This window comes from Podarcis tiliguerta (assembly GCF_965153285.1).
Source record: "Podarcis tiliguerta genome assembly, chromosome: 3".
Classification (NCBI taxonomy): domain Eukaryota; kingdom Metazoa; phylum Chordata; class Lepidosauria; order Squamata; family Lacertidae; genus Podarcis; species Podarcis tiliguerta.
Genome location: NC_139536.1, coordinates 104,459,789 through 104,476,317, shown reverse-complemented (window position 1 = coordinate 104,476,317; position 16,529 = coordinate 104,459,789). Strand labels below are relative to the sequence as shown.

Here is a 16,529-nt window from a genome sequence, read left to right as displayed (position 1 = left end):
AAGGAGCAAAAGGGGGAGTGGAGAGAAGAGGCCTTTAAAAAAAACACACAAAACTAGTGCAAAGATGCACATAGCTTCATGGATGCGATCCACTTTATTCTACCTCATTTGCTGCTGCAGAGAACAGGGAAAGAAAAGGGAAGTGTGGGTATTCATTATTCTTAATGCTATGGCATTCTAAGAGAAAACAAAAGAAAACCCCTATACTGAAAGATTTATACTATCACAGAATGAAAAGCTGACCACAGGGGAGCTGTCCAGACCCCATGTTTAATGCAGCTATTTTTCCTCGATTCTAATAAGAATCTCTGAAGGGTTGGGCTGGGAAATCCAAACATTTTCTCAACTCTCAAGATGTAATTTTAAGTACAGTACATTACTCTTGGCCTTTTATGTCTTTGCCTGTAAACCTGTGTGATAGTTGCAGCAGGAACAAATTACCGAGTGGCATGATCCATGTAAGGGACTTGCAGAGGCTTGCTGTGTTTCAGTGACATGTATTTAAGACAAGGTGGCTACAACTTGTTCTAGACACCCAGAATTGCACTCCGGTGGAAAACCATGGGTGTGTGCCTACACACACTCCTTTGTCCACCCAGTTTGTTAAAGCATGCAGGCAGCTGTTTAAGCTACTTAAGCTGGGCACTTAAGCTCTCTTCCTCTGCTGAATACGTGCTTCATAAATGCCCACCCAAGACCATTAGGGAGGTAGTCTCGCAGTAACTGGTCCTTTAACAAGTGGTTGGCTGCATAAGGAATATCCACTCTGGCAAAAGGCTCACAGTAGAACTCTCTATTAAGTTAAAAACATGTTCACCTGTTAAGTACTCGCAAGGCACTGTGTCCCATTCCACTATTGCAAGTAGTGGCCAGTGTGGTGAGGCAGAGCTACCTTCTTGCCACGGGTCACTGCAGCTTACCTGTGCAGGTGCACAAGGAGGTTTGCTAGAAAGCCTCTACTGGGGCATTCACACAATCCTAAACTCACCACTGCCTTGTCCAGGGAAATAGGAGTAACCCTGGTGGACAGCTTTGCCTCACCTCATTCACTTCTGGTTGTTGCTGCAGACTCACGTCCATGTTTCGAGTTTAAAAATATTAGTGCAGAACATAAACAAATGAAAGCAACATTAAACGCAACTGCTGACAAGATGTGTTAACTATAAAGACCGCATGCTTTGTCTTCAACTCCGAGTGCAAGAATCAAGTTGATACCAAACGTAAGGGTGTGTACTTTTACAGAACTTCTGGAATATTGATTTATACCCATTGCCATTGTTACAGTGAACCTATTTTCCTAGCTAAGTTCTCCAATGCAGGTTATCTTCAACCTTTTCAGATCCAAGACCCACTATTAACCCAAACATGGGGACCCTTTCTGATCTTTTGCCATAAATTTGCATGGTGGCGGTGGTGCTCCTGTTGTGACCCACCTTGGATGAGATCATGACCCACCAGCTGAAGACCATTGCTTACTGCATGAGCTGAAACTTATAAGCAGTTTTTCACTTTTTACACAGGGTGGTCCTCACTAAAGACATCCACAACTCCAGTACCTACACAACTCATGGGTCTATATTCAAAGGTTGCTTGCACTTCCATCACACTTCTGTACATCTATTGGTACCTCTGCACAGAATTCAGAAACTGAATGCATGCCATTGGCTGCTGAATAATATTGCATTTTGCACTGAAGTGAGGAGATACAGAAGCCTTCCCCGTTGAATTGTATATGCAATGGTACCTATCCAACTCAATGTAGTAACAATTATTTAGCAGGCTCACCATGGGGGCGTGGTATGGAGGAGTGCCAATGGTGGGTATACCAAAACTTCCTGCTGCCATTACAAAACACAGTAGCCAGACTACTGAACAGGAGGTGGAGATCTGAATATAAAATTCTAGTTCTGCCAATGTATTTCTGAGCCCAATTCAAAGTGCTAGTTTCAACCTATAATGCATCATGAAACCCTCTTTCCTCAGATCAATAGATTATCGCACATCAACACGTGAGGTCCTTCTGTGTGTTCCCTTCCAATTAATGTTCTGAGGGTGGTAACGAGAGAGGGGCCCATTTCTGTTGGTGGGCCCATTTATAGAATGCTCTCAAACTGGTCTGGTGCAGCTTGTCAAGTTTCTGACACCAAGGGCAAATATGGCTTTATTCTCCCAGCAATGTTTATGTGATTTCCTTTCGATGAGCACTTAACATTTTACATTTGTGCTGTTTTGGTATACAGTGGTACCTCGGGTGAAGTACCTAATTCGTTCCAGAGGTCCGTTCTTAACCTGAAACACCACTTTAGCTAATGGGGCCTCCTGCTGCTGCTGTGCCGCCGGAGCACGATTTCTTTTCTCATCCTGAAGCAAAGTACTTAACCTGAGGTAATATTTCCGGGTTAGCGGAGTCTGTAACCTGAAGCGTATGTAACCCGAGGTACCACTGTATTTCTTATGGCTACTGTATTTTATTATGGTAAATTGCTATGGAGTGCCCTTGGATGCGTGAAGCAATACGTAAATATGGAACTAACTCAACTTTGTTGGCTGAAGGCAAAAGGGGGAAATAATATACATACATAGAAACACACATTAAAGGCCTCTATAAGGAAGGGGTAGCTATACCTCAGCCTTTAAGTCATGACAACAAAAGAAAGATCCCCCCCCCCCCGCCTTTCATATTAACATACGCACTAGGTTAAAAAAAGAGACAAGTCAAGTGTTCTGTTTTATGCGGTACAGGTAAAACAGTAGTTTGTTACACTAGTACTGAGGCAATTCAATGAAACTCACAACTGGCTAACAGTGACAAAGCCAACCTCAGATGCTGGCCATGATCGTCGCTGCTAATGCTTCCCAACTTTCTGTGCTCAGGGCCTAACAATAAGAGCTGCAAGGTCAATTTTGCTCAACACTTGTCACACGTCACCTAAAAAAGTCAAATTTAATGTTTCATGGTATTTTAAAGTGACTACTAATAACTCAGGTTTGGAGTAGGCAAACTAATTAAAAGCATAAGATCAAACAATCACTCAACAGGATAACACTTTATAGAAATAGAAATCTGACAATAATAATGGTTATTGTACCACTAACTCGGCACTAGTGAGGTAATCTGTTAACCTGCTTCTATGTTATTAAAAATAGACCCTAACACTGTCATATGGAGATTTTCCCCCACATGCACATTCTATGTAACCAATTAAATAAGGTCAACATCGTCTCATCTTGCTTTGTTGCAGTTCTGGGTAATAGTTATCAGTTTAGCTACAGCTTATTTCAGCAGTTAAAGTACTCTGATTAAACAATAAATCTCACACAGTTCACAGAAGAACTTCTGTATTTCAGCAGCAAAGAATAGAAAGAAAGAAAATCGTTAAGGGCAGGGCAGAGGAGAAACGCCCAGGTACTATTGTCCAGAACAGTCTGTGAATGTAGTAACCATGTTTCCTCGACGCTGTGTGACAGTTCTGCAGTGCTTACTAGATCCATGGAATTTATTTTCAGTCTGCATTGTGTGTCGGTGTGTGTTCTCAAACCCATTAAATGAAAACATTTTTTCCATATCTTCAAACATGTCATCAAACAGTCCCCCTCCGAAGGAAAATTCTGGGAAAGAACGTCTTTGCCTGCTGTGAGCATGCTGATGGCTCCGAAAATGACTTTCGAAATGTTTCTTCGACTGTGTGTTGTGGTTTTGGCCAAAGAAGTCAAAGTCTTTAAACAAGTCATCAAAATTGAAGTTAAAAGGCTGCTGGAAAGTGTTTCCATTGCTTCTTCGTCCTTCAGCATGGCCAAACTGGTCGTATTCCCTACGTTTGTTTTCATCCGACAACGTTTCATATGCTGTTAAAGAGCAATGCAAGAGAAAGTTTAGCACATGCTCAGAGAGAGAACAGTTTTAGCTCAGTAGAAGTGAATATACTCTGCATGCAAAACATATATTCATTCAGCTCCTGGCCACTTCAAGTTCAAGGTTCTCGTGTAAAAGAACTTTCAAAATGCTGGAGAACTGTTACATCACTGTTGATGATACTAGGTCACAGATAGAACACACTCCACAAAGTCAGACAACTGAGCCATATAGCTCAATACACTAACAAGCAGACCTAGGTCCCAGACTTATGAAGATGGAACCCAAGACTTCTTGCAAACAAAGTATGTGTTCTACCACCGAACCGTTCCAGATCAGTTCCTCATTCTTTTGAATTTAGAATTCTGTCAAAATGTCAACACCTCAGCCAAGGACATGACTTGGGCAAACTGTTTCACACATACTTATGTGAGAGTAAGCATCCCTGAACTCAGTGGGACTTACTTCTGAGGGGGCATGCACAGAATGGCCTGTAAAGATACAGGGCCTGTAGAAGAGCCTCCCTAAGTGCTCTGCAACAACATTGTTTTTTTAATCCACTTGCAAATTCTGTTTTATCAAGGAGCACGTAAAACTTTTTTTAAACATATGTTTTTGAGCCTCTCTGGATCTTTTATGTTAAAGTCTCCCTGGATTTGTCTCACGCCAGCGGAAGATAGAAATTAAGTGAAACAAAAAAAAAACGCCTATTAGTTCAATTTGTGTTTCAATTGTAACTATTTTTAGTTACAATTTAGGAGGTGTAGTTGCTGGAAACTACACTCTCCTAGAAGTCAGAGTATAAATATTTACAATAAATAAAGATGTGCCTGTGTGCAACAGTTTCCAAAGATAGCCAAAAGGGTTATTATGGCCAGTTGACTCTTTAATCCCTGGAATATAGAATTAAGATTCTTCTAGTACTAAGTACAGTGGTGCCTCGCAAGACGAAAAGAATCCGTTCCGTGAGTCTCTTCGTCTAGCGGTTTTTTCGTCTTGCGAAGCAAGCCCATTAGCGGATTAGCGCTATTAGAGGTTTAGCGGCTATTAGCGGCTATTAAAGGCTTAAGGGATTAGCGGATTAGCTGCTAAAAGGCTATTAGCAGCTTAGTGCCTTAGAAAAAGGGGGTGGGGAGCGGAAAAAAACCCCCAGGAATCGCAAGACATTTTCATCTTGCGAAGCAAGCCCATAGGAAATTCATTTTGCGAAGCACCTCCAAAACGGAAAACCCTTTCGTCTAGCGGGTTTTCCGTCTTGCGAGGCATTCGTCTTGCGGGGCACCACTGTACTAGTTCCTTTTGTGCTCCAAGGAGTACACAGAACTCCTACACAAGCAGACAAGCTTCATTACTTTCTGAAAATGCAAGTTTTCTAGATTTGGAGGTAGTGGATGGGAGGGATAGAAAGTTCTATTGTTCCCTGTGTGCAATGATTTAGTTTTCTAGCTTTACTCATCTCCATGCAAAGTGGAGATCAAGAAATACCAGGTAAAACAGAATAGGATTCTACTTGCCTTCTGCAATTTCCCTGAATTTTCCTTCCGCTCCAGGACTCTTATTTTTGTCTGGGTGGTATTTCATTGCTAGTTTGTGAAATGCCTTCTTGATTTGGCGATCAGATGCAGTCTTGGGAACACCTAGGATGTCGTAATAACTCTCAGCAGCCAGGATTAATTCTGTTATCATTAAAATGCAGAGTGCAAATATAAAGACAGCCTGTGTAGTAGCCATTGCAATATTCCTGTGGGGGAAAACAACATGATTAGCAACAAAGCCTCTCACGAGTGAATTATTTACCTATTTTAAAGGAAAGTAATTTTGAAGCTGTATTTTTACTTTCGCGCCAACTTCTCAGGCAGCTAATATGTTTACAGCTGCAGCTAATATATTTCCTTTCACCATGGATACAGTGATACCTCGGGTTACAGAAGCCTCAGGTTACAGACTCCACTAACCCAGAAATAGTACCTCAGGTTAAGAACTTTACTTCAGGATGAGAACAGAAAAACTGTGCGGCAGCAGCGGGAAGCCCCATTAGCTAAAGTGGTATCTCAGGTTAAGAACAATTTCAGGTTAAGAACAGACCTCCAGAACGAATTAAGTTCTTAACCCGAGGTACCACTGTATTAGTAGTCTTCCTTCAGAGCAATATATACTTATCCCTAGCTACTAAAAGACTGATCTTTCTTTATTTTTTAAGGCATTTTCCGAGCAAGGTGTGATGTACACCTAAGTTATATTCAAAATAGACCCAGGGAAAACAAATTACTTTGAGTCCATTGCTTTCAATGAATCTACTTCAAATGCTGAATATCACCCAAAAGGTTTAAACTGTGCAGTCTATTTTTTTACAGTTTTTAATATACAATGGTACCTCAGGTTACAGACACTTCAGGTTATGCATTTCCGGGTTGTGCACTGCGCCAAACCCGGAAGTACTGGAATGGGTTACTTCCGGGTTTTGGTGCTAGCGCATGCGCAGAAGCACTAAATCATACTTTGAGCATGCACAGAAGTGCCGAATCGTGACCTGCACGTGCGCAGACGCGGCGCTGTGGGTTGCAAATGCGCCTCCCGCACGGATCATGTTCGCAACCCAGGGTTCCACTGTACATGCATTATTTAAATATCCTGCCAAATGTTTGGGGTAGGATTAAACGAATGCGTCCCGCCAGCGGAAACCCTGTGCAACAACTTCCACTTGCACAATGGAGGTCCCCCCTCCTTTGCCCCCCAAATTGGCTTGGGGTGTGTCACCAGAACCCCTAGAATATCCTGTGGTGGGAGGAGAGGGAATCATTTCACCAGGCAAGCCAAAACGCTTGCACCAATGGAACCATCAGAAGAGCGTGCCTCTGAATGCTTCCCTTACATTGCTGCTATTGGAATCAAAGAGAGGTAAGTACTTCACTTTGGTTGGATCAGAGCCACATTTCTATATGTATTTATGGTTTCCACCATACAAGGGTTTAGGATCTATTCTCAAATTTCTGCCGTTAAAGATCTACAATCATCAACAAGAACCACAGCAGGGAAATGCTGAATTAGTCCATGTTGGGAGCCTTATCTTTTTAGGCCTGCCTAAAATGCCTCCCTACAAATATAAATTTTTCAGAAACATCAGGAGCAGTATCAAGGAAACATTAGGTGACCTTATAAGGTTTACACACTCTCTGTGAGCATATGTGCAGAAATACACAATATGCATGCACACGTTTCTAAAGATGCCTACTAACTCACATTTGTAATGACTAAAACCACTCGAGAAAGGGCAAATGTGAATGTCTGTGTATCTGTACACTAAGGTAACCTGGTGTTACCTTGTTATTTTTTCAGTAATGTCAGAAGCAGTGGATAAAGTTTGGGCTATTTTGCGTAAGTTGGCTTTATAATCAGGCTTCTCCTTTGTTGCAAAAACACTGCCTACCCTGTGCAAAATAAAAGCAATCAAAATAAATTGTAGCATTCTTTCCACCTGGTGTATCTGCAGGTAACTCTCAACATACATGGGGGGGGGGGGGGGGAGTCTTTTTTTTCCTGGAGGCCCTTAACGTGCACAAGTTAAATGTGTGTAAGTTGCAAGTTACCTGTACTTCGGCCCTTCTCTTTTCATAACAGTATTGCTAAAGACTACATACATCACTTAAAAAGAACTGCAGGAGTGGGGGCAGTGCAACAGGTCCCTCCCCCCCCCCCCATTTTTAGCTGTGTATTTTTGGCATGAGAATGGAGAGGTGGCAGTGAATGGAAATAAGTGCAAGCTTTTTTATTTTAGGGCAAGGGGAGCAACAGTGATCGTAAGTGGAAGCAATGTATTATTCTTAGTGTGACTGCCTTTGTTTCCTCAGCCATCAAAACCTAATGCTTACTGCAAGCCCTTTGGGGACAAAGATAGATGCTGATGAAATGGCTATGAGCTACTCTGAGCCCATGGGATATTGCAGGCTATAATAATAAATAAATAAAATTGATAATGCAGAAATGCACTTCATAACTACCAATTCCCAATTGAAAATTCTGTTCCCTACAGTTGTCAACACTCATACTGACATTTATCACTTCCTAACATGGGCAATTACAATTTCAATGTGTACACTAATACCATTTTTGATACATATGCAAATTATTATACATGTCTACACATGCCTGTTTTGCATCTTATTCCTGGTAATGAGACCACAGCAGGCAAGACTTGGACACAAACAAGTTGTTCTTTATCTACACTCTTACATATGTTACACCCTCCCAAACCCTCCTTCCTCCATTTTCATCTTGCCCCTCCTTCCTTCTAGCAAAGCTCTCTAGGGTTGTTTAGGGACAAGCTCTAAACATATACGTACAGAGAAATGAAATAATAAAGCTATACCTCAGTATAGCAGTACCTCAGGTTAAGTACTTAATTCGTTCCGGAGGTCTGTACTTAACCTGAAACTGTTCTTAACCTGAGGCACCACTTTAGCTAATGGGGCCTCCAGCTGCTGCCGCGCCGCTGGAGCACGATTTCTGTTCTCATCCTGAAGCAAAGTTCTTAACCCGAGGTACTATTTCTGTAACCTGAAAACATATGTAACCTGAAGCGTATGTAACCCGAGGTACCACTGTACTTTGCTTTCAAAACTAAATTGTGCTGTTCAACATAAAAATGAAAGTAAAAATTGTTCTTTCTATTTTGATTATGTATTCTGTGTTTTTATATCATGGTTTTATTCTGTGAACCACCCTGGGATCTGTGGGTATATGGTGGTATACAAATTTTATAATTAATAAAATAAAAATAATAGTAACTACACAACATCCCAGTTTGCTTCTGCTTCATAAAGCTAAGTTTCTATCCAAATGCGATTTTGGTTTTAAACGCAGTGTGAGGTAGTCTCTGTGGGAGTATATTTTATTTATTTATTGGGTATCAGAGTTTTTAGGGGGTTAACCAGGCTGGGATAGCTGGCTTGTTGGTTTCTGAATGTCTGATGTAGAATTTTTCAATTTCGTTGTTCTGTATGGGACAATGACAATAAAGATTATCGTATAGTAAAGATTACTGTATCGTAAGTAGTGATGAGACAGAAACACTGATGGGAATAAGAAGTGAAGGGTTTGGGCATAATATTATGAGAATAATTCAGATTATGGTGTGGCCTGGTTCAGGTAAAGGCTCAATAACCTTCAGGGTAAGCTAGAAAGAACTGCTAACTATCTTGTCTGAGAATTGGAAGTCAGGGGGGAAATGTATTGGCACAATTAAGACAATAGACACCACAATTTTAATTATCAACAAGCAGTGGAAAATTCCTTTTGTGTGAGGTGGGATGGGGAGGAGGAGCTTCTGCTTTCACTTTTTACTAAGCTGTATTGGCCTGGTTTGTAACAACATGGCAAACCAAACTATGGCTTACCAAGAATGCATGAATGCACCTTGGCTACAGCTGATAGTTAGCAAGTAAAGGTGTTAACTAACCACAGTGCAGGATTAAAAATAACAACTAGGGAGGAACAAACCAAACCTCTCCTGGAGACCACATGTTCATGGTAGGGGATAGTATGGCTTACTGTGTCATGCGAACCAGTCTAACTCTAGTTAAGGAGATCAAACCAAGGTTTAATTGTGGTTTGTTTGAATGAGAGCAAGTGTAGGGAACCTTTGGCCTTCCAGATGTTGCTGAACTACAACTCCTATAGTCCCTAGCCAACGGCCATTCTTGCAAGGACTGATGGGAGTTGTAGTTCAGCAAAAGATTCCCCACACCTGTACAGTGGTACCTCAGGTTACATATTTTTCAGGTTACAGACTCCACTAACCCAGAAATAGTGCTTCAGGTTAAGAACTTTGCTTCAGGATGCGAACAGAAATCTGGCTCCGGCGGCGTGGCAGCAGCAGGAGACCCCATTAGCTAAAGTGGTGCTTCAGGTTAAGTACGAACCTCCAGAACGAATTAAGTACTTAACCTGAGGTACCACTGTACCAGGACTTGGGCATAAGCTACGAGGCTAGAGCTTTGCACTCGTCTTCTCCAAGCTATACTACATGCAAGGACTGGGAACCGTGGTTTAGTCCACTGGTCTTCAACGAGTGTGTCAAGTGGGTTTGCAGCCAGATCCAAGGTGGGTCACAATAGGAGCATTACCACCATGCAAATATGGGTCTCCAAATGTATGTTTGGCTTAAAAGTGTGTCCCGGGACTGAAAAGGGTGAAGATAACCAGTTTAATTTAACTCTAGTTCAGGACAAGCCTCTCCTTTGTAACTTAAATTGACAGTTTAAAATCTTAATTATTTTAGGTGATGCATTCATATGCTGAGTGCCTTGTGCTCAGAGCTGAGCTAATGCAACCTGTATTCAGATATAATTACAGGGAGAGAAATAGCAGTCGGGAACACCACCCATTGTAAGCACTTAAACTCACATCTATCTTATTAGCATGCAGTGTAGCTGGAACACAGCTCACCTCCTTCCAAAAGGATCTAGCTCCAGCTTTTCTCCTGGTTTCTTATTTCTAGCTGGTGTGTTTTTTAATGACAGTTTTCATCCCTCAGCATAAGCAAGCTCATCCCCCACTTAGTTCATATCACCACCTCGCCCACTGCAGCTTAATTTGGATCTGGTTTGCACAACATTAGGGTTGCCGCACGCCCGGAATTTCCCGGACATAGCTGGAAAACGGCAGTTGCAAACAGTGTCCAGGTGGAAATCGCTGAAATGCCTGGGGAAATCCGGACAATCCATGTCAGAAGTCAAGATTTTGGTAAATTTTTCTAAATAGCTGAAAAACGTCAGTTTTCAACAACTATGGGCAAAACTTAAAACTCAAAAAAAATATGTTTGTGTCCAAATTTTAACTTATTGAAACATGGCAACCCTACACAATGTCACAATAGATGAAGATGCCTTCAAGTATGAGTGAAGTACTTTCCTCCCCCTCCACCCCCATGTTTACTGCAGCCTGGTATCTTTCTTACCCTTCGACATTACAATTAAAGAAGCAGGAAATTCCATAGAGGTTTGCACAGCTAGAAGACCCTCTAGGAGACCAAGGTTCAAATCCCCCACTTAGCCATGTAGCTTACTGGGTGGCCTTGGGCCACCAGTCACCACTTCTCAGCTACACCTACCTCACAGGGTTGTTTTGAGAATAAAATGGGAACAGGTGGTTTACAAATGCAAAGCATACATTAATGAAAACTCAAGCTCAAAGCTCAACTCAGCCATGACCCTGACCGTGGACCTCTCTCTCTCTCTCTGCCCCCCATCTACATCACAGGGCTGTTGTGAGGAAAGGGAGAGAGAGGGAGAAAGGAAAACCTTTGACCCTGTTGGCCATCCTAAAAAGAACTTGAGATAATGGGCGAGGCTAAGACATACTTGGGGAGAAAAATAGAACACGCTATACAGGCCTCATTCCTGATGCATAAAAAAACCTCCCTAACCTTTAACAACCGATCTCACAGCTATGGAGACTTGGTGGGTGGAGGGGAGGAACCATTTAGGTTTTTTCCACCTCTGAGGGAGCAGAGGGGAGATGAAATGGGGCAAAGTGATGTTAAAAGGGGGGGGGAGGAAAGGGGGTGAAAATGGGAGGAAGGAGAGTTAAAGCAGGGTTTAAAAGGGATGTTAAAAGGGAGGAAGGTGTGTAAAAGTGCTGTTTAAAAGTGGGGGAAAGGGAGATTAAATGGAGGAAAAGGGGGTTAAAATGGGGAGGAAGGTTAAAGTGGGGTTTAAAGGGAAGCAAAAGGGGGGTAAAGGGAGATTAAAAGGGGGCAAAGAAGGTTAAAAGGGAGTCGGAAGGGGGAAGGGGGTTAAAAGGGGAGGAAGGAGTGTTAAAGCGGGGTTTAAACAGGGAAGCAAAAGTGGGGTAAAGAGGGAGCTTAAAAGGGGGCAAGGGAGATTATGAAGAAGCCACGAGGGGGTTCTTGTCCCCCATCCCCCTTCACGGGAGCAACAGCTAACGCTTCCCCACTGCGTCGCCGCCGCCCCACTCACCGGCTCTCCACATACACACTGCCAGGCGCTCTCCCCTCGACGCTCCGCTGCCCCTTCTCCGGACCGCTCCTTCCCGCCTCTCGCCCTCCCCTTTTTATAGCCTCGGCCCAGAGGAGCGTCGCGAGGACGGAGGGGCGGGGCCGCTCCTACCACCACGAAGCGCTCCCTGATTGGCCGCCCGCGGGAGGCTGACGCGGCGCGCCCGCTTTCGGCGCACGTGGAAGAAGGCTGTTGTGGCTCCGCTTCGGGGTGACTCAGCGATTGGCCGGCGCCCGGCTTCCGGGGCCGAAGGGCCGGAAGCCGGAAGCAGCTTCCGGAAGCGGAAGCCAGAGGAGGGTTGGGAGGCTGCTGCTCGTTGGTTTTTTTTTGTTGCGAAGCTGGGACCCGGGAGGCTCGGGGTGAGGGGAGGGGAGCAATGCCTCGGTACTGCGCTGCTACCTGTTGCCGGAACCGAGCGGGGCAGAGCGCCCGGGACCAGCGGAAGCTCAGCTTCTACCCGTGAGTACCAAGGGGAGGCTGAAGGGACGGGCTGCGCGATCACCGACCCGCCAGCTGAGCTGGGAAGTCGGTGGTGTCATGAAGCGGAGGGGAAGGAGAGTGGGTTGTGGCAAAATACAAGGCGGTTTTTCCTTTTCAGCTGGTGCTGAAACGACACCAAAGAAAATCCCCTGTGTTGCAGAACAGAACACTCTGAACAACATCAAGCAACACATTGGCTAATAATAAACTGACAGTATTTTTATAACACTATACTGTTTCAGAATTCATAAACAGAAGACATAATGTGTGCATGGAGTCGCAAACTAATAAGAATCAAATAAATGTTCCATGAACAGGAATAGTAGGAGTGGTAAGTCACTGTCAAAAATCACTGAAATGGAGGCAAAATGCCTTTCCAGTCAATATCCTACAAACGTGATATGATGGGTGCGCCAAAAGTCACAATAAGGTGCTCCGAGCACAACAGCAGACAGTACAGTTCTTCCAGGATAATGAACAAATTAATATCCCCAAAGGTACATCAAATGGCCATGGATGAGCTGTCACTAAAAACTGACTTCAGAGCAATCCACATCCGTTACAACCCATTGCAGCCCAACAGGAAGCCCCCTCTGGAATTTGTCCAGAGACATGTAGATGTTAATGTGTTTTAATCTGCCTTTAATAGTCTTTTATGGATAATTGTAATGGATTGTGTGGGGTGTTGTTGGATTTTTTGTAAACTGGTCTGAGGTTTATTGCAATCTTAACGATATGCAGCGCTTTTTTCTGGGAGGACAGGGGTACACATGCCCCTGAACATTTAGGGGATCTTTGTCCTTTTACTGTATTTTTCCTGATTTGGACTATAAAATGATGGTTTTTCTTGAGTCAAAGTGAGAGTACCCATTTGTTTAGGGGAAAAAGCACTGACAATATGTAAATATGAACTGGGAAGTAAAGGAATGGAGAAAGTGGGAGTCCACTGAAACGTTTGTGTTGAAAGGGTAGCAGTCATTTGGCAGATTCATGTAAGCGAGCATATCTGGTAGACCGGTAACATGCAAGTGTCAATCTGTCTTTGCTTGGCTACTCGGCACTTAAATACATGACCTTTCACACCCCCGTTACTGTGCAATGCTGCATTGTATCAATTTACTTAAATTACAATTCTTTCTAAGTGCTATAATAAATTGGCCAAAATAAATAAATACTCGGCACTTTACACACATCCATTCAAAAAGGGTAGGTTTTCAAAAAGTAATGTATTTCATCCTCTTCTCTGCAGCTTGCCTGATAGTCAATTTTAAGAGTGGCTGGGTCCAGTAAGAATGGTGTCTCTAAGGGGGCTACATACAGTTTGGTTAACAAGGTACAAACTAGCAAAGAAACATCATAGTATAGTCTGGACCTAATTGAGGAAACAGAGAGGCAGGACCTGCTAGCCAAGATCTAGGTCTGGAGGACTATACCTGTTGCTGTGTGAAAAGGCCACGTAAGCCCATTTCAAAATATAATCAATGCTTTTTACAAGCAGCATACTGTGTGATACTATTGTGAATGCACACAGTGTCCATATGAATGCCTAGCATTTGTTTGACATCCTGCTCTTCAGAGCAAAGTTTCCAGAGAAGTTCCCTACACAAACAAGCTATATCTGTTGTGAAGTTTATCAAAATAGCAGCAGCACAGATAAATAAAATTTGAGTCTATGATATTGACCTTAAAAGCATGGGAAGTTAAAGATTTTCAGCTGTCTCCAATCATCACCTGCCTCTTGTCTGAAGGGACCCATGGAGGGAGCTCCAAAGCAGATCTTAATGAAGCAGCAGTTTCATTGGGAAAAGCAGTCCCTGGGATACCCAAATCCTAAGCCATTTAGGATTTATGTGTTGGCGCTAGCATTTTGAACTGTGATGTAATGCCACTGGCTGAATTGTGATGTTATGTCACTGGCTGATGTATTATTAAAATCACATAATTTATCCAGAGCTCTCGTTCTTGCGAAGTATCTCCAGTAACAATATGTTTTGTAAGAAACTTAAATGGATACCTTTGCACATAAAGTCTAAAAGGTTGCAGGTATGAATTTTACTTGAAGCGTAACATACTGTTCTTGTAAAAATCTTTTAAAGCAGATTTCCTCTTCATGATAAAGAAAGATTAGAGAAATGGTTACGGAATATGAAACGTGACACTTGGACTCCCAGCAAGCACCAGGTTCTCTGCAGTGACCATTTTACGCCAGATTCTCTTGATGTACGATGGGGCATTCGATATTTGAAAACGACAGCAGTGCCGACTATTTTTTCATCATCTGTTAATCAGGTAAAACAGAGAATTTCAAATTAGAAACAAACTGTGTAATACAGAGTAAGGATGTGCACAACCCGCACCCTCTTGATCCACCCCTGGCTCTGTTCTGAGACTGCTGGATGATGCCAACTCAGGGGCCACCTGCTCCTGAATTGATTAGGGGGCAGGACTACCATTTAATATTTGTTTAAAACCCCAAGTAAACAGAACTAGGTGGGAGGAAGCAGAACTAGGTGGGAGGAAGGAGATACCGTGTCTTCTTCCCTCCAAAACAAGAGTGGAGGGTGCTTTGCGGAACATCATGGGACTTGGTTTTTTTTTTCCCCCTCTCCTGGTATGCCCCACAGAGAAACCTACGGTCTGCAAATAAAAACATCCTGAAGGTCCCAGGCCTCAGAGAGGTTAGGCTGGCCTCAACTAGAGCCAGGGCTTTCTCGGCTGTGGCACCAATCTGGTGGAACGCTCTGTCACAAGAGACTAGGGCCCTGCGGGACTTGACATCCTTCCGCAGGGCCTGTAAGACAGAGCTGTTCCACCAGGCCTTTGGTCAGGGCGCAGCCTGACCCCCTCCTCTGGCAATCTGCACAGGGTCTTGCTTGCTGGTTGCCATCAATTTGTTTTTGATTGATTTTATGGTGAAAAGTTTTTAGAATGTTGGATTGTTCTGACCGTTGTTAGCCGCCCTGAGCGAGGGCGGGGTATAAATAAAATTTATTATTATTATTATTATTTCTTAAACGTAATAATAAAAATTATACTCCTATATACCAAAATGGGCTTCTGTGAAAGGTTTGTACTGTTATACCCAAAATTCTGGGTTTAAAAGGTAAAGGTACTCCTGACCATTAGGTCCGGTTGCAGACGACTCTGGGATTGCACGCTCATCTCACTCTATAGGCTGAGGGAGCCGGTGTTCGTCCGCAGACAGCTTCCAGCTCATTTAGCCAGCATGACTAAGCTGCTTCTGGTGAACCAGAGCAGCGCACAGAAATGCCGTTTACCTTCCTGCCGGAGCGGTACCTATTTATCTACTTGCACTATGATGTGCTTTTGAACTGCTAGGTGGGCAGGAGCTGGGACCAAACAACAGGAGCTCACCCCGTCGCGGGGATTTGAACCGGCAACCTTCTGATTGGCAAGCCCTAGGCTCTGTGGTTTAGACCACAGCGCCACCCGCGTCCCTCTATTCTGGGTTTACAGTGGGGGGGGGGGAGTATTTGATCCCCTGCTAAATTTGCCTGTTTGCCCTCTGACGAAGAAATGACCAGTCCATAATTTTAAAGGTAGGGTTATTGTAGCTGTGAGAGAATAACAACAGGAAAACCCCCAGAAGACCAAAGTCAGATTGATGTGCATTATAATGAGTGAAATAAGTAGAGTGGTGCCTCGCAAGACGAAAAGAATCCGTTCCGCGAGTCTCTTCGTCTAGCGGTTTTTTCGTCTTGCGAAGCAACCCTATTAGCGGATTAGCGCTATTAGCGGTTTAGCGGCTATTAGCGGCTATTAAAGGCCTAAGGGATTAGCGGATTAGCTGCTAAAAGGCTATTAGCAGCTTAGTGCCTTAGAAAAAGGGGGTGAGGAGCGAAAAAAAATTGCAGGAACTCGCAAGACATTTTCGTCTTGTGAAGCAAGCCCATAGGAAATTTGTTCTGCAAAGCACCTCCAAAACGGAAAACCCTTTCGTCTAGCGGGTTTTCCGTCTTGCGAGGCATTCGTCTTGCGGGGCACCACTGTATTTGATCCCCTATCAACCAGCCAGATGTCAAGCTACCTGGTATCTTCACTGTATGTAACGAGCTGAGATTAGAAGCACCTGCTGTAAGGGTCTTACAATACCTGTACAAAAGACACCTGTTGACAGAAGCAATCAATCCAGCAGATTCTAAAGTAGCCACCATGACCAA

General features: G+C 43.5%; 2 protein-coding genes and 1 long non-coding RNA gene across 5 annotated transcripts in view; 1 reads left to right on the top strand and 2 right to left on the bottom strand.

Moving 5' to 3' along the window:
• Window positions 1-2,715: 2,715 nt before the first annotated feature.
• DNAJB9 (DnaJ heat shock protein family (Hsp40) member B9) lies at window positions 2,716-14,054 on the bottom strand. 2 transcript variants are annotated; one of them, XM_083432014.1, is made up of 3 exons: window positions 14,032-14,054; window positions 5,368-5,594; window positions 2,716-3,846 (listed from the first exon to the last, which is right to left on the bottom strand). In XM_083432014.1, the coding sequence occupies exons 1-3, from the start codon at window positions 14,040-14,042 to the stop codon at window positions 3,410-3,412; spliced, it is 675 nt and encodes a 224-aa protein (XP_083288140.1). In that variant the 5' UTR covers window positions 14,043-14,054; the 3' UTR covers window positions 2,716-3,409. The 2 variants fall into 2 exon arrangements, with proteins under 2 accessions (XP_083288140.1, XP_083288141.1); XM_083432015.1 differs by lacking the exon at window positions 14,032-14,054 and adding an exon at window positions 11,830-11,981.
• The window catches only part of THAP5 (THAP domain containing 5), a 5,674-nt gene continuing 1,296 nt past the window's right edge, over window positions 12,152-16,529 (top strand). The window contains exons 1-2 of one of the 2 annotated variants that reach the window (XM_083431993.1): window positions 12,152-12,327; window positions 14,445-14,637. In XM_083431993.1, the coding sequence (XP_083288119.1) occupies window positions 12,245-12,327; window positions 14,445-14,637 (276 nt within the window). In that variant the 5' untranslated portion in view covers window positions 12,152-12,244. The remainder of the gene's footprint in view (window positions 12,328-14,444; window positions 14,638-16,529) is intronic. The other variant, XM_083431994.1, reaches the window with a different exon arrangement.
• Window positions 14,460-16,529, bottom strand: part of LOC310673561 — a 27,216-nt gene continuing 25,146 nt past the window's right edge. Inside the window, exon 4 of the long non-coding RNA XR_014509106.1 lies at window positions 14,460-14,626. This is a non-coding gene — a long non-coding RNA (uncharacterized lncRNA). The remainder of the gene's footprint in view (window positions 14,627-16,529) is intronic.

What these genes read in the sequence shown, in the direction of transcription:
- DNAJB9 (XM_083432014.1), bottom strand. An exon ending in ATTCAGGGAAATTGCAGAAG is followed by an intron (nt 3,847 to 5,367) that starts GCAAGTAGAATC and finishes GCTCTTTAACAG; the next exon opens with CATATGAAACGTTGTCGGAT.